Source organism: Crassostrea angulata, chromosome 7, assembly GCF_025612915.1.
Source record: "Crassostrea angulata isolate pt1a10 chromosome 7, ASM2561291v2, whole genome shotgun sequence".
Lineage (NCBI taxonomy): Eukaryota > Metazoa > Mollusca > Bivalvia > Ostreida > Ostreidae > Magallana > Magallana angulata.
In genome coordinates this window covers 38,586,597-38,606,990 of record NC_069117.1, presented here as the reverse complement: position 1 = coordinate 38,606,990, position 20,394 = coordinate 38,586,597, and the positions used below count along the sequence as shown (strand labels likewise).

General features: G+C 33.8%; 2 protein-coding genes across 2 annotated transcripts; one reads left to right on the top strand and one right to left on the bottom strand.

The window, feature by feature from the left end:
- Window positions 1–883: 883 nt before the first annotated feature.
- Window positions 884–10,284, bottom strand: LOC128156592 (uncharacterized). Its single transcript, XM_052818779.1, has 12 exons — window positions 10,145–10,284; window positions 8,971–9,170; window positions 8,442–8,642; window positions 7,299–7,411; window positions 7,010–7,165; window positions 6,270–6,476; window positions 5,183–5,247; window positions 4,755–4,974; window positions 4,088–4,242; window positions 3,640–3,781; window positions 3,145–3,250; window positions 884–2,941 (listed from the first exon to the last, which is right to left on the bottom strand). Exons 2-12 carry the CDS (start codon window positions 9,147–9,149, stop codon window positions 2,761–2,763), a joined length of 1,725 nt encoding a protein of 574 aa, XP_052674739.1. The 5' UTR covers window positions 9,150–9,170; window positions 10,145–10,284; the 3' UTR covers window positions 884–2,760.
- A 236-nt stretch (window positions 10,285–10,520) lies between these two features.
- Window positions 10,521–11,502, top strand: LOC128155585 (probable inactive tRNA-specific adenosine deaminase-like protein 3). The gene has a single exon (XM_052817361.1). The coding sequence runs from the start codon at window positions 10,523–10,525 to the stop codon at window positions 11,483–11,485; it is 963 nt and encodes a 320-aa protein (XP_052673321.1). The 5' UTR covers window positions 10,521–10,522; the 3' UTR covers window positions 11,486–11,502.
- Window positions 11,503–20,394: the final 8,892 nt, after the last annotated feature.

The window sequence follows — 20,394 nt, the reverse complement described above, 5'->3', positions numbered from 1 at the left end:
ATGTACATTTCTTCCTATCGGATCTTGCATCTTATCTTTCCATTTTTTTAACACTTTCTGTCACCCCCCAAAACAGCACAAATATTGACACAGGGCAATATTGACGTTGTACAAACAATTTACACCTATATTTCTTTTAAAAATTAAACTTGAATTAACTTTAACTTTTATTTTTTTTCTATACACAACCCCCGTGTATCCGTTTTATCTTGTTATAAATACTTATAAATATAGAAAAATAAATTAATAAAAATAATCAACTCCCTATTTTACCACAACATATTCACTTGTGCCGTTCAAAAGAAGAAGAAGAAATAAAAGAAAATATTTCTTATTAATTATGAATAAACAAAAAGCACCGACTCTTATTTCTCCCCAAACAGTATGATCCCTCCAGTACAGTAATTAACTAATGCTGTTAATTTTCCACCCCATTTCTGGATGAAACAGGGGCTCTAGTGTAGTTCTTAATTAAGTAGAATGGATTGGTCACGTCTCGTCCCTACCGGTGGGTTGATGCTGACTGAGCCAGTCTCCCGGGGGGAGAGGGTGAGAGGGGGACAGTGTTCGAGCTTTGATGCTTGTTTGTAAACTATGAACCAGTCTTTTGAGCAGGTCGGACTAAAACGAATTTTATTAAGTATAATATCACAGTCTGTCAATCTAAAAGCCTTTAATCATTTCCAAAGTTTACACAGTTCGTCATCTGTTCCGTCCGTTCCGTTCTCACCGTGTACCGTTAATATATTCTCTATACATCATATGATCTGTTTAGAGGGGGGGGGGGGGTCTTTAATTTAATGCATAAAACACTTGATTGCTGAGGGAGAGGGTTGACAGGTTAAGGTGTGTGCTTAAAGGTATAAAATTGAATAAACACAAATTACTTAGAAACTATCCAATTTATTGAAAACAATGGATTTCATTAACAAAAACAAAACAGACAAACACTTGTGTGATGACTTAAAACAACTATCCACTATTCTTCAATACTTAAACTATGTATAAATAAAACTATTACTCAATAAATAAATTAATTACTTTAAAATATCATGAACTACAAATAAATTATTATTCAATACATTTACAGAGGAGGCAAATTCATTTGTTGTAATTCTTCATCTCCCATTTACAGTAACTCCAAGTTCTCACATGGATGGACATTAACTTGAGGAATATACATAGATCACAAAGTCAGTGTAGGGCAGTAACCATGGCGATTATGTACACTTTACAGTCTATTTTAAAATAATATCACAGACAGAGAGGAATACAATACAGGGCAGAAAAGTGATCACAATTTTCATTTAGCCATCAAAGGCAGTAATATAAACAATCAAATAAAAATCTATCATTGTAGTTGATAGATTTTATCTCATGCATATAAATTAGTAGTTTAAAAATTATTAAAGAGAAAACTGATGTAATAAGACTGAGGTAGTTCTATATACACTTGATAAATCGTGAATTTTAAATAATTAAGAGGTTAATTGATCTGCATCTTATTTTTTGAAAGTTAAAAATCAAATTGATAAATCATTTATAATCTGATTTATTTGTAAAAAAAAAAACAACAATCAAATATAAATAAAAGATATTATACCGGTATATACAACTTCTGTTTGGTAAAAAAGTTCTATGCCCTCAACTTATACGGTAACAACATTTTCAAAATTCATAGTCCTTTCATAGAAAGAATCTATTTTCATGACTTATACATGTACTAAACAATTTCATAATAATATATTTATCATTAGAAGAATATTTTTACACACTTTTTCATATTCACACTATTTGAAAAGGTACATATTACATGTACTAGTACTGATAGTTAATTTTTTATTCAAAGAAATTCTTAAAATTTCAGTCTTATTAAAATTGCATTAACCCTGTTATTCAAATAAATCGTACATGCAAATGAACCAGTAATGGAAGACAAGACTAGTTTACATTATACAAGAAAACAAACAGATAACAAAGTGAAAAATTATACACAAGATTCAAGAGAAAAATAAGGAAAGATACTTTTTGCACTATAAAGCTGTGATAATATGAATGCATGAAAATTAGTTCTTCACCCCAAAGACTTAAATATTACGGCTATATCTATATTTTAATAATGGGCTAATGAAAAACAAATAAATGAAGAATTCAGTGCACCAAATATAACAAACATGCATTCCTAACATATTTCGGGTTGTGTGGGTAAAAGTTAACATTTAGTGAACATGTGTGAAGATAAAAATATTAAATACTGAACAAAGTGAGTGAAAATCACCCAGAGAAATATATATAAAACAGTGTAAAACTATTGCACTTCTAATTCTACTGTTGTATAATACGTAAGTACAATGTTATTGTAGTACTAAGCTATATAGACCAGAAATTGTGTTGTTTGTTTAAATGCAAGAGGCGATAAATAACAAATAACTCTCATTTATTCCTAAATGTTGAAAATATATACAGTGAAAAAAAAAAATTGACAAGCAGGCAAGCACTGGACATAAACACATAAACTATATATGTAATATCAATATCTTTGTACAATTCACCGTTTATGATCAAATACAATTTCTGTCAAACATCTTCAAATTTTTCAGATGTTACACCTGTATAAACATACAAGTACTAAAATACACTAGCTCTGTGATTATCTCTTATTTCGTTGTTTCAATTTTTATCTTGGTTGACCAAAAAAAAAAACGTTAATACGTTACAAAATAATCTCAAAGTTCTGAGAAAATTCAAGAAATTCTCAAGTTACGTGGCAAACTTGACGTGAGTGGGCTTGCGGTAGAATCCAGTCCCCTTCTGAGTTGACCCCTTGACCCCTGCTCCGTGTAATGAGGACCCTTTCAGGCCCCCTCCATACTTGGTGTTGGCACCGAATTTGGAACCAGACACTCCAAAGTAAGCCCCAGTGGTAGTCCCCTGCTTGGCTCTGAAAATGAACAAGAAAATAAAATTTAATTGATTTTAATTCATGAAGTAATACGGCAGAACATGGTCTAATATTTAAGAAAACAATGTTATCAAACTCGTAAATGTTTTTAAAAATTCAGCCATGAATATAATAAATAAAAGATTGTTAATTAATTTATACCAAGGTTAGATCATATGCTCCTTTTAAAACAAATTTCTTACTCGGAATCGGATGTGAACCTTGGGGTGTGGGTGTTGGACTTCGGGGTGTAAGTTGACCGGGGTGTAGAGGGGTGCAGGCCAGTACTGGTGGTAGGAATAGGTCTCTCTGTAAATAAAAAGGAAACTGATTTTCTGGACTTCTTTCATGATCAAATGACAAAATACAAGAGGTTACTGCTTAAAAGAAGTGAACGCATTGGCAGCTTTAACTGCATAAACTTAATGCAAGTATATCCCTGCAATAATGTAACCCCCCCCCCCCATAATCTCCTTTCTTTCTCTTTTCTTTCTTTCTTTTTCTTTCTTTCCTCTCAAAAAATGTTAGAAGAAGAAAATTTAAGAGGTACAATTCTGCAGATATCATTTTCATGTATCGATAAAACAAGCTTTGTAAGGAAAAGTAATGCCACAATTTTCAGAATTCTAACCCACCCATTAATAAAAAAAACAACTTCATTCATTACGATGTACAAATTTGACTTTAGAACTCCTGACCTTTGCTTTTTGGATGGTGGTCATTCAGATCTGGGAAACTGGTTGGACGACTTCTACTTCTGAAGGTCGACGGGGGAGACTCATTCTCTTTGTCCTCATGAGGAGTCTTGTTTCTCCTGGGTTTGGGGATCTTCTTTGAGTACTTTTTAAAATGCAATCAGAAATTATGTAAATATCACATTCAATATAATGTGGTTTTATCAATATTTATTGAGTGCAAACTGTTGTGGATTTCTTGCTGATCCACAAAATTTAATGCTTATGAATTAACAGAAATTAAAAACTTGGCAACAACATGTAGCAGTATTGGTGAAGCCATTTTTCCTGAGAATTTTCAATCACAGAACATGATTCAAGACATTTTGTAAACAATATATCACTTTTCATTCTTTTTTTGTGGAAAATTTTGGAAAAATAAATAGAGTTTACTAAATACAATGTTACTCACCTCTCTGGCTCGGTCAGATTTACTTTTTGTGTTAAACATGTGGGTTGGACTCTGAGGACGGCCATGATCTTTTGTCCATTTCTCACAGAACGGAACATGGCGCTCCGCAGCTTTACGACTGAAGGACCTTCCACACCACTTACAGACTACTGTTTCTAAAAACAAAAATGAGCATTTTGAAAGATCTGCAAGAGTGTAGGCCTTTAATTTGGAATTATTTTTATACATGTACATGTATTCAAAGAAGCAGTTTTTGTGCATTGTCTTAAATGTACTGGTTTCAGGGGAAAAAACTTCAAGGGAAAAGTATTTTTCTTGACAAAAAATCTCTCACTACACAAGCATATACAATGTAGATATTTGTGGGCAAGGCATAACTTTGTATGTTGTATCTTAATGTATGTTAAAGGTATCAGAGAAGTCCAAAAATCCAGTGAAATTAACCAATGAAAATAAGAATGGATATGTTTGAAATGAGGCAGAAGCCAAATTTATTCTTTAGTTTAACTGTTACAAGAAATCCATCAACTCAATCGTCAAAAAGGTAAAATTTTATGAGTAAAAAAGATTATTTTGGGGACTGACAAAATATCCATAGATGAAAAGAGAATTTAAAGGAGCTAATAAAATCATGTAACGTCTTCTTCAGATTTCTTACAGTACTCACCTAAATCACTCTTCAGTTCTTCCTCCCGTTTCTTGGCCTTGGCAGCCCTCCTCTGTCTCCGTATATGCCTGAGTAACTCCTCGTGGGTCCCCCGCCAATCCCCGGGGATGTGGGAGGGGCCAAACTTGGCTGAATAACCGTTAGGATCAAAGTACTCATCGTCACTGTCAATGTTCACTTCCTTCTTGTGACGCTGACGACAAGCAGGCTCATGTGTTTTCTGACATAGACAAAGAAGGTACATGTACTATGAAAATGCTGTATGTTATATAAATATGGTATATGATTGTCATAAAAGAATGTAATCACAACAAATATCTGTCAGATAATGATCTTATTTCAAATATACGTAATAACATTATTATCAGCTGGTAGGAAAAATTGAATAGTAAACTATTAAGTTTTCCATTGCTGCTCCATCTACCTACCAGGGCATCGATCCTCAACATCTTCCCACAAAATGAACACTTGAATCGAGTTTCTTCATAATCATCTGTAAAAAATAAACAACACTCAAATTAAACAGACCAGTATGTTGTTCTCAAATTTTTTTGAAATAAAACACCAATACATTTGCTCAAATACATGTAGGAAGCAAACCTGCTGACTCCATAACCAGTAGCACAATTTACATATGCATGTATTAAGGTAACTTACATCTCATGCCCATGCAACAGAAATATCCACAATAACACCTCAATGTTGAATGATAAAAGAGATGGAAAATTGCAAAGGCATGATCAATAAAAAGCTCTAATCTCAGCAAAGAGGAAAAGCTCCTCTTGTAATGGAGCAATTTAATTCGTTATCACTGCATGGCCATCGAAATGGATTCATGCCATTTTTCTTACCAGTATACATGTATCGGAAGAGACTGGTGTGGATGCTAAGTATTTGTACTGGTTTCAATTTTAATTCCACAGCCAAACAAAATAACTATTAATTCATCAACTAATGTCATGCATGACAGGCAACATTACAAATTCAAGGGAGAAATTTTATGAGATAAAATTTTGAAATTTAGTACATGTAATGAAAAAAAAGACCCTCAAACTGGTCTGCATGCCAGTAACAAACGTCATGCTGACAGAGCTAGCAAAACCTGATATTTAAAGTTAAAACCTTTTATTTGTTTTTACAAAACCTGTAGCATATACTCATGCCAATATTAAAAACTTACCAAAGAAACAGAAGTGAAAACCTAAATAAACATGGACCTTGATTAGTTAATTGAGCTATTTTCATTTACTGTTATATTTTTGAATTCAGCTCCTTTACCAATTGATTGTGGGGAAAATGTAAACATAAAACCTGTATGGTCTAGCTTTAAAAATCAAACAACTTTACAATATTTCATAATTCCTCAGTTTGTTTCATTCCAAGAAACACAACTCTTTCAAAGTCCATTGATATAATCTCCAAGAGTATGTTCCCTTTAACCATTAATAATTAATAATTCATCTATGTGGAACATAGATGAATTATTGACATTTTACCAAACAACCCTCCATTTACCTGAATCTGTATCGGACTCTGACATGCTGAATCTAAAGGTCGGCTCATCATCTGTATCTGACAAATTGTTGGTCATCCGAGATTTGCCTTGGCGAGGTGAAAATAGATATTCCTCATTGAGATCCTCATTAAAGCCGTATTCACCCGCAACATTTCTCTTCCTTTCCTTCTCTTTCTTTGTGGAAAATTCTCCTTTTCCTCCAGAACCTGAGAAATTCATACAAAAAGGTTAACAATTCAAGAATTTACCAGGTTTTTTGTTTGACGAAACTTTACAATAAAAAATATTGTCTTGACTTTTTTGGTTAACATTTCCCCTATTGATTCTGCATATTTTTAAAGCATTCTTATCACCCTAAAGAATCTTATCTCTTTTTCACACGTTCAGCATATACATAAATAACAACATTTTTAATAATATATATACATGTATGGTATGAAAATGTATTACACTCAATCTTGCAGCATGTTTGTTCTGGTGAGTTGTACTTGGAAATTATGTTCATGAAAAATTACTTTAAAAATCAAATGTACGGAAGGTCGAACCACCATTTTTTCAAATATGAAATATTTGCTGTTCTTCATAATAACACTGGGCAAAAGACAATTACCTGGCTTTATAATATAAATTATATAAGATATTCTAAAGTGAAATTAATGAAATTAAAAAAACTGTAGATACATTCCAGTATTAAAGTTTCCAAAGTGCTCTAACGAGATCATCAAAATTATATACTTACTTGAAAAGAACTGGGCAAATGGGTCCTCTTTGTTTCCATAGAAAGCAGAAAACTCGAAGGGTGTGGAGGAAGTAAAGAACATGGAGAACTGTGAATCCAAATCATCCACAAACGTCTTAAAGGCAAACGAAAAGGACCTGCCTTCATCGCCAAACCCTGTAAATATATACAGAATTCATAATAGTGTCAAGAAGTGGCATCGTCAATTCCCAGATTGCCCTTTAGGATAATCATTAGATATAGGATTCAATTATGTTATTTCAAAAATTTATTGAAAAATGAGAATGACCTGGAGAAAAGTCTTCATCTGCTTCATCCCAGTTCTGGCTCCAGGGTTTTTGGCGAGGTTTGTGGGTTGGTTTTTTCTTCTTGCCTTTTGTTTCTTTAGCATCTGTGTGGGACCTAAGAGGGGGAATTATGAAGGCTCCATCAATCAATTCTTTCAATAAGATATTTCAAACTCCTTTGTTCATAAAAGCAATAAATCTGAATACGAAAAATCAACCCCAACTCTCTCTCTCTCTCTTTCTCTCTCTCTCTCTCTCCAATCAAAATACTTTTAATGAACATAAAAAAGAAAATTCATGGTCCAGGTAGTAAAAGGAGATATAATTTGCAAATTATGGTGAAGATCTAATGAGCATTTCTCTTTGACCACAAGTGTATAACACTCGGTGCAGCTAATATGTTTCATTTCTAAAAATGAATAGTAAACATATGAGTCATCACTGCATATTGCACAATCATGACACATGTAGCCAAATAAATATATGACAGTATATTGCTATATATATATATAACACAAACCTATCAAACACTAGACCATAAAGTGCATTAATATAACAAAAATTTAATAAAGGTGAAATCCCTTTTAAGAAGAACAATGCTGGTCTCATTGCTCACAAACTGATGGTTTAACCCATTGAGTTATGTAAGCTAGCTATTACACAAAGAAAATTAATAAAAAATAAAAACTTGGGTAAATTTCATTATTTAATTCAAAAGAAAATTCTTCACATAATGAAAGTTTTCCATTTCTGATCCTTAAAGGAAATGAAATTTCTATGGCTTTATTATTATTTTTTTTTTTACCAGCATGTAAGGTAAAATCAAATACCGTACTGTAGTTTTATCAATATTCTGGGGAAAAAAGAAAAAAGCCTCAAGAACACCTAGATTTATAACCAATGATCCTGTCAACATGATGTGTTGTTACAGCATATATTGCACTTCAACGAATATTTAATTTCTTGGAAAAATGAAATCCACGAAAATTGGGATTCAATGAATACTGCTGAAACAACAGTTTACCAGTGGATTAAATGGAGCACATGTAAAAAGAGCACTGGGTATTGGTAAACTCCCGTTAGAACACTATTGACATTTATGAAATTGATCTAAAAAAAAAAATGCATCTCATGATTAATATTACCAAGAAGAGCCACTCGGTTCCTGGAAGTCAAACCTAGTCTTGAAACTGGTTCCCTTATATTTACTGGAGTATGCTGTGTGGTCCTTGTTGGACTGGTTCTCTTTCGTGCTTGTGAAATACGATGAAAACCCACCACTGGGGGGAACTTTGGATGATTTCTGTTCTTTTTGTCGGTTCAGATCTCTTTCATAAATTTCACGTCTGCAAAACAAATGAAATCATTCCGATATCGTCTACACATACGGTAAACGGTTACTCATTGCCATTAAACTTGCGCTAAAAAAAAATTGGTAATGTATCATTATGGTATGTATGTAAATTAAGAATACACATGCATTCTTTTCTTTTTGGCATCGTAGGCTTTTCTAGCACAATCAGAATTCAAATTTCAGCACTTATTCAATATAAATATAAATTTCGGCACTTTCCTAGACTTTATTGTTGTTTATGCGTTTCAATGACAGGCAAAAAAACAAAAAAAAACACCTTTTATAGCCCATTCAAAACTCTGACCATCTCCAGTATATACCTGTCTTGACTCTTCAGGATCTCATAAGCTGCACCGATTTCCTTGAACTTTTCCTCTGCCCCAGCATCACTGTTTTTGTCAGGGTGGTACTTCTTGGCCAGGGACTTGTAGGCCTTCTTAATCTCCTCCTCACTGGCCCCCACCTTCAGCCCCAGCACAGTAAAGTGGTTCTTTGTCATCTCCCACACACTTTAGGGACCCTGATTTTACAAAGAGATTAATTCATTCTAAATTTGAGACATGTATTTCAGGTATGTTTATTTTTGTTTAAAACATGCAATCATAATGCATTGAATGACAATTAATATTGGTAAATGAAGGCATTGTAAAAAAAAAATGACTATTGCAATAAAGTACTTTTTATCAGTGTGAATAGAAATACCAAAACACCTAGGTTTGTTAAAAAATAATATGGCTCTGGTGTAGTCTTCCTTGGGGCTTTGCCCCAGGAGCTTATTGATTCTGGCAATTTAAACACTCGATTTAATGTCTGATCAAAATATAACTTCAAATAATCAACAGGGTTGGTTAATTTTGGTGCTACTGAGTGTCAATATATTTAATGTAATAAATTTATTTGTTTATTCATTCAATCGTAAAATAAAAAAAAATTCCAGGAAAATGACAAGATATATGCTAATTAATGAACTCATAATTCAAAGTGAACTTAATTTACACTCAATGAAAATAATAATAAAGGAATAAGTTGTTTTTTTACTATATTTTTAAAAATTAAGCTACCAGTCATTTGAAGCATACGTAATATGAGGCCTTAAAATTATTCTTACTGACAAATCTGAACAAAATCTGTGAAATAAACAGCCAATCCAGATTATTTTTAGTTTATAATGATTCAAAGTGCATAAGTACTGATACCAACATGTGTATTTTTGTTCATGAACTTACTTCAGATATTAAACCAGGTCCAGTTAGCAATTCATTCTGACCAAATAATATGTTTTCATAGCTCAGACATAAGAATGAAGCGCACTTACTCAAAATATCTCCATATATTTCTTATTTATAGAAAAGATGAGTTTATCTAAATAAATGACATTATGTGATCTCATAAAATAGGCACGATATCCTAATTTGGTGTGTTTACTACAAGAAAACATGGCGGCACATGAATCATAAGAGAACAAATCACAAACGTTTTTCCAAATATACCTACCATTTTCAAGCCATCAAGCAAGACTGTAGCATATTATTGTCATTGTAAATAATCCAGCGGATTACATTCTCTTTAAATAAAACTTCAACACTTTTTGACAGTTCAGAGCTCTTCTTGTTTCTTGACAACAAAGGTGAAGGCCACATTCATTTGTATTCCGATCCCGAACTTCCAATACACATTTTTTGTTGTAATATTATCATAAAATATACAAAGAGAGAAAATAAAAAATGATTATTAATTGAGCTTGCTTTGAATTTTTTTTACTCATTATTTAGACTTGCCAACATGGACAGAATGTTAAATTTTTTCGGAAATTCATTTTCCGGTTTATATTTTTATTTCTCGTTACATTTTCACAATATCCGGTATTGATTCATGCTGAAAACCATGTCTGACGATCACCCTCTCGCAATTCTTCACCAGGATTATGTTAAATGTGTTGAATTGACGGATGTTTTTGTATCAGTTATACAGTGTAAAAAGCAGACTGCATCTGTCGTCAAGGCGCTTTGTGAGGATTTTCCTTTAGAAAATTTACAACATTTGAAAAGAGTAAGATCGTGCATTTCCAAAGATGGTTCATTGCAAGTAGTAGTATGCCAGGGCAAAACACAAGAAGAATTTGATGCAGTTTTGTCTGATGTCAAATATAGCTGTCTTGGAAAACCTTTCTTGACGAAAGTGCCAAAACTGAAACCTTTAACAAGAAAGCAGTTTGAGGAGTGTAAGCTATACTGGCCAGTAACATTTCATGAAAACAAAAGAATTACAAAACTGATAAACTTGTCTTACTTTTCTAAAGATGAAATACATAAAATACAAAGCCACATGAAAGAGTTATTTAATCAAAATGAAAAATCAAAGACTGAAAATGCAGCATTAATAGTAGATCCAAAAGTGAATACAGTTCTTGCAGTATCATGTGATAGGAGGCATTTGGAACATCCTTTACAGCATGCTGTTATGTTATGCATTGATAAGGTTGCTCGTTTACAAGGAGGAGGAATGTGGGATATAAAAGAAGAATGTTGTATACTGGAAAACAAATCAATCAAACAACTGGAAGAAGCCAATAATGAAAAACCAGAAATGTGCCCCATGCAGTCTGCTGAACAATATCTATGTACAGGATATGACTTATATGCCACCACAGAACCATGTGTCATGTGTGCAATGGCTTTAGTGCATTCTAGAATTGGACGGGTCTTTTATGTTTTTCCTTATGAAGATGGAGGACTTGGTTCAAAATTTCAAATCCATACGGAAAGAGATTTAAACCATAACTTTGAAGTTTTCAAATGTGCTTTGCCTGAAAAAAAAAATGATATAAGAAAATAAATAGTACAACAAGGTAATGCTTGTCAATTTAATCTTTGTTTTTGTCAACACATGCATTTTACTGATAGCTAGCCTACATAATGTATGTAGCAATAATACTTATACCAGAAATATAATTATCTGTTGGTACATGGAGATAATGATTTGAACAAATTGAATCTACTTTACCAAAGAATGCTTCCACACAAGTTACAGGTTTTCTGGTTAATTACTTTTTGAGATTATTTTCAAAGATTTTTCTCTACATATACATATTTTAATGAAATAATTTGACCCCCTACCTCCACTTGTGACTCAACCCTTTCCCCAGAGATCATGATAAATATTTACAGTATGTAAGAATCTTCTTCTCATTAACCAGTTGGCCAAATGTGTTAAAGCATTCTCAGGTAGAGTAGATTCAAGTTTGTTTAAATAGTAATCCCTGGGTGAAGTGTGAAAGCACAATGGCATAGTTATAAATAGAGAAAAATCTTTAAAAGTTTTCTCCTCAATAACCATAGTGCCAGAAAAGCTGAACCTTGTGTGGAAGCATTTTCAGATAGGGTAGATTCAAAAATTTATTCAAATCATAATCCCGGGGCTAGAGTGGGGCCACAAAGGGGATGTGTGAACATTTTTACATTGGAATTAATAGAGAAAGTCTTAAATGTTTTCTTCTCAAATACCATTTGGTCAGAAAGGCTGAAAATATTGTGTTTAAGCATCCTCAGGTAGAGTAGATTCAGGTTATTCAAATCATGTTCCCTAGCTAGGGGAAGTGGTAAGGGGGCACAATCGGGAGTAAAATATTTTACATTGGAATGAATAGAGAAAAGTCTGAATACAATGGCATCTTATTCTCAAAAAGTGAAATTACAAAAGGAATTTAATGTTAAACTTAAGGATCTGTAGAGAAAAAAGTTTCTTTTTTAGCAAGATAATCTCTACTAAGCTGTATAGATGTTTTGTGATTGAGTTATGGCTATTGCTGCTCAGGTGAGCGATGTGGCCCTTGAACATTTATAGTCTGTCCCAAGTTATTGCTTCCATCAATTTTTGATGATTTTTAATAAAAATACACATACCTGTGAAAGAAATACAATTGAAATCGATGAAAGGGAATATATCCAAGATATCTTCATTGAACAATTATCCCTTTTCACTCATAAAATTTTTCACAGGAACGAAAACAATTTTCTTACGGAGATTTATAATGGAAAATGTTTACATCTTTTCTCCATTCGGAATACACTCGGGCTTATTAATGGCTGATGCAATGCAAAATCTCCGTAGACATTCAATTTTGGGATGTGTATTGAAACCTGAAGCTGTAGAGGGGGCGTTTCAAAACAGATAATCTGGACATTTTTCATATTAGTGGATGAACGTAGTTTGAGCACAAAGGTATTTACTATTATTGAAATATCAAGCAAAGAGTGGTGGAAGCAAAAACTCGGGACAGAGTATAGTTATTGGTATACTATATCGTAGGCGATAAAACGTTTTTTTTAAAACGCCTTAGTTCATATTCTGTATGAAAGAACATACAATATTGATGAGATGAATATCTGACCAATGCGATAAGCTGGAAATAATGAAATATTCTAATAAATAGCTTTAGAGTTTTGCTGCAGCTGGTTATTGTTAAATTTTATTTTGACTGTCATTTTCATTGTCAGTGTCATTTTCAAATGTCATGTAAAACTGACATTGGAGTGAATTAAACAGTGTTCTGCCCCAGTAGATCTTCCAAGAAAAGCAAAATAGACTCTACTTTATAAAAGAAAAATATGGTATTTATTTTTTGTCATGATAGCACAACTTTATATAGTTAATCAATTTAAAATTGGAAACCTAAGGATCTTTAATTGGTTTTATTTAAACATCATATATCCATAAAAGTATACAAAAAGATCTGCTTACAAGTTTATTGCAAAGGCTACATGCATTTGAAAAAGTAATCTTCATGATGTGTTCTTATAACACATAATTGCTGAATGTGTAGAAGCTACAATGATTTTATTGCAATGCCTTTCATTTTACAATATGATGCTTTTTGTTTGTTTGGTTTTTTTTTTTAATGTCTACATATGTTTGTTCACTTTACTTATGTATGTATGTTAAACCTATGAATCGTATGGTTCTTGCACAGGGGCATCGTATCCGCTCTACACTCTATGACATATATATAAATATTACACCTTGTGTATTATGTATATATATGTTATAGAGTGTAGAGCGGATAGGATGCCCCTGTAATTCTTGGTAATAAAGAATACAATACTCTCCAAAATTTAATTAGAGTATAATTACATCTTAAGATTACAGTTTAATTACTTTTTTGTTCTTTTGATGGCTATATTAATGAAGTATCAAGTTTTTTTTTTTACTTCAGATGTATAGGCTTATATAGTAGCTAGTGTATAAGCATTTCCGTCTGATCTTCATTTATTTTATCCATGTTGCAATTGTGTATGAACTGATGCTTGAGGTTTAGCGCTACATGTACATTACATCAATAAATGAAATGCTTTCATAAAATTTTGTTGCTAAACTGTTTTATTTTACTCCAATGTCAGAAAAACGTTTTTATTCCGTAGTACAGAAATACTAGAATTTCTCTTGTTGAAACCTGAAAGATTAATTTTTGTTTGATTTATTATAGCTTAATATTAATATACGTTAAAAAAAAAAACAACTTTTGTTTTGCGTAAAGAGGTACCACGCAATTAATTGTACGTCCTTTACAAAACATGTACTTTGTAACAGTTTCTTCCAATCTAATGAGCTTTGCTCTCTTTAGTTTCATAAACACATTTTGCAATCGATACATAAAATTGTAACAGAAGTAGGCCATGATCAGATCGAAGCAGACGGGCAAAGGTCAGGGCATCAGGGAGGTCCACGCTTCTTAAATTTTTCAAAAAAGAGGCAATGAACCCCCATCGCAAAATAAAAAAAAAATCCATCGCACCCTTGGGAAAATTCCACAGCGGATCCGGGCCTGCAGGCGGCATGTCTCATAATCCTGATATCCATCTTTCACTGTTTGCAATGATTTGTAAAACGCATGTCATTTTGATAAACGAGATAGTTATATAAGATATTAATTGTTTGTTCATTTGTTTTTATTTCTTCATAGTTATGAAATTTTAATTATCGTCATTCAGTCACGTGTTACAATGCTACATTTCTCATTTCTGTCGCAGTTTTAATATGTTTCTGCGTGTGGTAATTTGTCGTGGTTTCAAGAAAAATTGTTTTGCGTCAAGAGAGAGAGATGAGAGAGAGAGAAAGAGAGAGAGAGGAGAGAGAGAGAGAGAGAGAGAGAGAGAGAGAGAGAGAGAGAGAGAGAGAGAGAAGGATCGTATAAAGCAAGCCTCAAATCAATCTAAGTTAAGCCATTTGAAACGAGAGAGAGAGAGAGAGAGAGAGAGAGATCGAGAGAGAGAGATCTTAATTTGAATCTGTAAATTGCGATTTATATTCAACTTTTGGTGCATGAAGACATTTAGTAAACATTGAAGCATGGCATGCATTTGATCTTGTCACTGTGTAAAAAAAATCATCACCTAAAGATTTTATACAGCTTTGAACTTTTCTTCTTATATTCGGTATTCCATCTTCTTGAGATATAGCAGGGGGTTCATAGAATTACACCGAAACAGGTAAGAAAAGTGCACTTGTACTTGTATTGCAACGCCAAATCGATTTGCGTAAATGATTTACAATTGTTTTTTTTAATGCAATGATTGTACTAAGAGGGTTTTTTTTTTGGTCTCAAACCACGGTGCACTTTTTAATGATGATTAAATTGTGCAACAGTATTGAATTAGACAATCATTTGATTGGTTTTCTTAATTGACACGAGCATATATATCGCATCCGATACGAGAATGAAAAAAAGGAAACATTTTAACGGATAAGATAAATGTGAAATTGCAAATCGAATGTCTGAAACAAAGTTATCAAAAACTGTCAAAGAATTCCCTTAAATTTGTTAGGAAATGATTTGTTTCATTTAAGCATTCAATGCTTATATTTATATTCTTATACTGATGTCTATTTGTATGAAATATTGTGTTTCGCCGCTAAGCCATTATTTGAGCTCTTAGACAGGGATATGAAACATACATGAAACAGCCATGTTAGAACCATTTTAACAAGACCTTGGACTTTCGTTAGAACGTTACTCTCTATTTCTTGCCGAAATGCGTCAAAACAAGTTAAAAATGACGCTTGTTGTAAGCGAAATATACACCGATTGCGCGTAGTCTTAGCTCAAAAGCCAGACAAATCTTGTTGATTTCAAAGAGCATTGGCTGAGTGGCCTTCAATGAAATAGACAGACCTACGTCACATTGCTGTTTGACACCAACTGCACAAAGTCAAAGCTCCTTTTAAAATGGTTCTAACACGTTATTTAGTTAGCTTCCGCGACAAAAAATATAGTGCCAGAAACTTTGTGGAGAAAAATCTTCTATTGAGGAGTAGATATATATCAATAATTGTTTTCAAAAGTACATATCGAATTGGTTTTGTAAGACTGAAAGTTTCATTTAATCTTACAAAAATATACTCAAAACACGTGAAGACTCATGGCGCACGAAATAGAAAATTGAACGTCGCAGATTTCCTATGCAAACATAAGGGGAAATATACACTGAATGTAAATATTTCAGAAAGAATAAATCTACATTGTTTCATAGAATGAAGGATCTTATAAAGCAAGCCTCAAATCAATCTAAGTCAAGGCATTTGAAACGAGAGAGAGAGAGAGAGAGAGAGAGAGAGTTATTCCACAACTGTTAATTAGAACCATTATAACAGGAGCTTGAACTTTGGGTAGTTGTGTCAAACAGCAATGTGACGTATGCCTGTCTATTCCATTTGCTGCCCACCCAGTGAAAGCTCATTGAAATCAACACGATTTGTCTGGCTTTTGAGCTAAGACTACGCAATCGGTGCATATTTCACTTGAATCCAGCGTCATTTTTAACATGCTTTGACGCAAGAAATGAAAGCTACGTCCTACGGAAAGTCCAAGGCCTTGTTAAAATGGTTCTATGTAGATTGACTTATACAGTCAGCAATATAGTACATTTTGTAAATACCGTTGCGTATGGCAATTTTATCATTAATTCTATCATCATTAGCCTTGGGACGTTCGTTTATGATCTTGCCAAGTGCAAGCACTCAAGAAATATAAAACCATTTTAACAAGAGCTTGGACTTTGGGTAGTTGTATCAAACAGCAATGTGACGTAGGCATGTCTTTCTCTTTGAAATCAACAAGATATGTCTGGTTTTAGAGCTAAGACTACTATACGCAATGGGTGTATATTTCACTTGAACCCAGAGTTATTTTTAACTTGTTTTGACGCAAGAAATAGATTGTTATGTCATACTGAAAGTCCAAGGCCATGTTAAAATGGTTCTATTTGGCCAAACAACATCTGTATCTAAGATAGTCCTTAATTTAACAAGAGGCCCATGGGCCACATCGCTCACCTGAGGAACAATAGGTATGATAAAGTCAGCTTAATGGAGTCATAATACAAACAATCTGGACAATAATACATGTAGATCCTGTATAAATAAAATCCATTTTTCCCCCTTGGAACTCGGATAGCCCTGATTGCTGCCAATATTTACAAGAGCAGACTTTAATCACCGCTCCTGCACACATATAGGGACTCAATTTCACACAGGCAGGGATGACCGCACACCTACGCAAATCATGACCGCATACTTGCCCCAACAGCTCAACCTAACGCAAGCAGGGAGTGCCGCACACTTGCGCTAGAAAGGCCTGAACACCAGCAGGGATGACCATACATTAGTGCTCCGCCGCAACCACCACCAATACAAGCAGGTATGACGGCACACTTGTATTAATGCGATACAGGGCAGGAATGACCCCACACTTTATATCGAAGGTTAGAAAACATGTAGATTAGATGAAGCAGGGATGTTCACACACTCAATTTATCCATACCTGTTCAAGTTTAACCCCAAACAGTCGCTCATCATAATGCAATAGACACTGTCCCTATATATGTGCCGGCCTAAAATAATTCATAGTATCTAAAAATTGGAAATCAAAAATAAACAAACTAATCCGGCCTAACCCAAAACTTCTTATGCAGAACAACTTATATACATTGAATATTTATTATTGTATAAAAATAATCATCACAATAATTGGTTAACAGTGGATGCATTAATTAAAATAATCAAGAATCAATAAATCAAGGGCAATAACTCAATACAGTAATACAAAAAGATTCTAATGAAAAATAGCTGCCTGCTTCAATTTTATAGTCATATCACATGTTAAGTATTGCAGTTCTCAAAAAGATCCTTTACAATTGTTTATATATGGGATATTTAGCTATATCAAACTCTGAACCTTCTTGTGAGGCCGAAGAATTGTCCTGGAGCCAAAGTTTTAACAATTATAAAGAATCATCTTGCTGATTAGTTTCTGAGAAGATTTTTAAAGATTTACTTTATATATTCCTATGTAAAACTTTAACACCCCCCCCCCTCATGTGGCCTCACCCTACCCCCAGGGATCATGATTTTCACAACTTTGAATCTACACTACCTGAGGATACTTCCACACAAGTTTCAGCTTTCCTGGCTGATTAGTTTCTGAGAAGAAGATTTTTAAAGATTTACTCTATATATTCCTATGTAAAACTTCGACCCCCCATTGTGCCCCACCCTACCCCCAGGGATCATGATTTTTACAACTTTAAATCTCCACTGCCTGAGGATGCTTCCACAACAGTTTCACCTTTCCTGGCTGATTAGTTTCTGAGAAGAAGATTTTTAAAGACTAACTCTATATATTTCTATGTAAAATTTTAACACCCCCCCCCCAAATGTGGCCTCACCCTACCCCTAGGGATAATGATTTTCACAACTTTGAATCTACACTACCTGAGGATGCTTCCACACAAGTTTCAGCTTTCCTGGCTGATTAGTTTCTGAGAAGAAGATTTTTAAAGATTTACTCTATATGTTCCTATGTAAATTTTCGACCCCCCATTGTGGCCCCACCCTACCCCCGGGGGTCATGAATTTCACAACTTTGAATCTACACTACCTGAGGATGCTTCCACACAAGTTTCAGCTTTCCTGGCTGTTTAGTTTCTAAGAAGAAGATTTTTAAAGATTTACTCTATATATTCCTATGTAAAACGTCGACCCCCCCCCCCATTGTGGCCCCACCCTACCCCCGGGGGTCATGAATTTCACAACTTTGAATCTACACTACCTGAGGATGCTTCCACACAAGTTTCAGCTTTCCTGGCTGTTTAGTTTCTGAGAAGAAATTTTTTAAAGATTTACTCTATATATTCCTATGTAAAACGTCGACCCCCCATTGTGGCCCCACCCTACCCCCGGGGGTCATGAATTTCACAACTTTGAATCTACACTACCTGAGGATGCTTCCACACAAGTTTCAGCTATCCTGGCTGTTTAGTTTCTGAGAAGAAGATTTTTAAAGTTTTACTCTATATATTCCTATGTAAAACTTCAACCCCCCATTGTGGCCCCACCCTATCCCCGGGGGTCATGAATTTCACAACTTTGAATCTACACTACCTGAGGATGCTTCCACACAAGTTTCAGCTTTCCTGGCTGTTTAGTTTCTAAGAAGAAGATTTTTAAAGATTTACTCTATATATACCTATGTAAAACGTCGACCCCCCATTGTGACCCTACCGTACCCCCGGGGGTCATGAATTTCACAACTTTGAATCTATACTACCTGAGGATGCTTCCACACAAGTTTCAGCTTTCCTGGCTTTCTGGTTCTTGAGAAGAAGATTTTTGACAATTTCTCGAAATTTTTCATTAATTTCTTATTATCTCCCCTTGAAAACGGGTGTGGCCATTAATTTTCACAACTTTGAATCCCCTTTGCCTAAGAATGATTTGTGCCAAGTTTGGTTGAAATTGGCCTAGTAGTTCTTGAGAAGATGTTGAAAATGTGAAAAGTTTACGGACAGACGGACGGACAGACGGACAGACGGACGACAGACAAAATGTGATCAGAATAGCTCACTTGAGCTTTCAGCTCAGGTGAGCTAATAAAAGCAAGTTGTAAAAAAAAATACATGTTCTTTATCAAATGGAGAGATTGGGTCACTTTCTATCATAATGACATATTAATTGCTTATGTAAAAAAAAAAAAAAGGATTTTAGACTATGACTCATTCTCAGCTGTTGTTGATCGGCACGTAACAACCTGAACATTAAATGAATGAACGTACTTAATCAATTAATCAATTAATCAACAGATCAATAATTCAATCGAATGATATCGATCAACCCACAGCACATAAATCAATTCAATTCCTTTGATTCCATCAAACACAGGTTTTCAAGATTGCTTGATTGGAAAAACACACCGAGGACAATTTATTGATGTTTTAATTCTACCAGCGTGTTTTTGTGTCAACAGTCCGCTTTCTACTAACAACCCCCCCCCCCTCCTCAACTTAGCTGTTTTATGAATATTTGTCACCATCCATCTCGGAGCACATTCTACTTTTTTTTATTTCACTGTAGGCGCTTTGATAATTAATTCAGAACACATATATGTGCTAAAGTCGTAAATCAACTTTTACGATTTTCCGGAATAATTAATTTGTGAAGCAGAGCTGCAACATATTGGTTCATATTTTTTGTTCAGATTTTTTGTAAAGTTTATAAATACTACTTTAAAAAGTATAACACATTTGAAAGTAACAATATAAATAAAATATGCGAATGATTCAAATTAATGTCTAGGTTCAGAACTCAAGTTTTAGTACAATTATCTACATATATTAATTTTGTCATTAACGTTCTCATATTTATACCATATGGATCCATTACACACACAAGAAAAGAAAATCTATTTTTGAAGT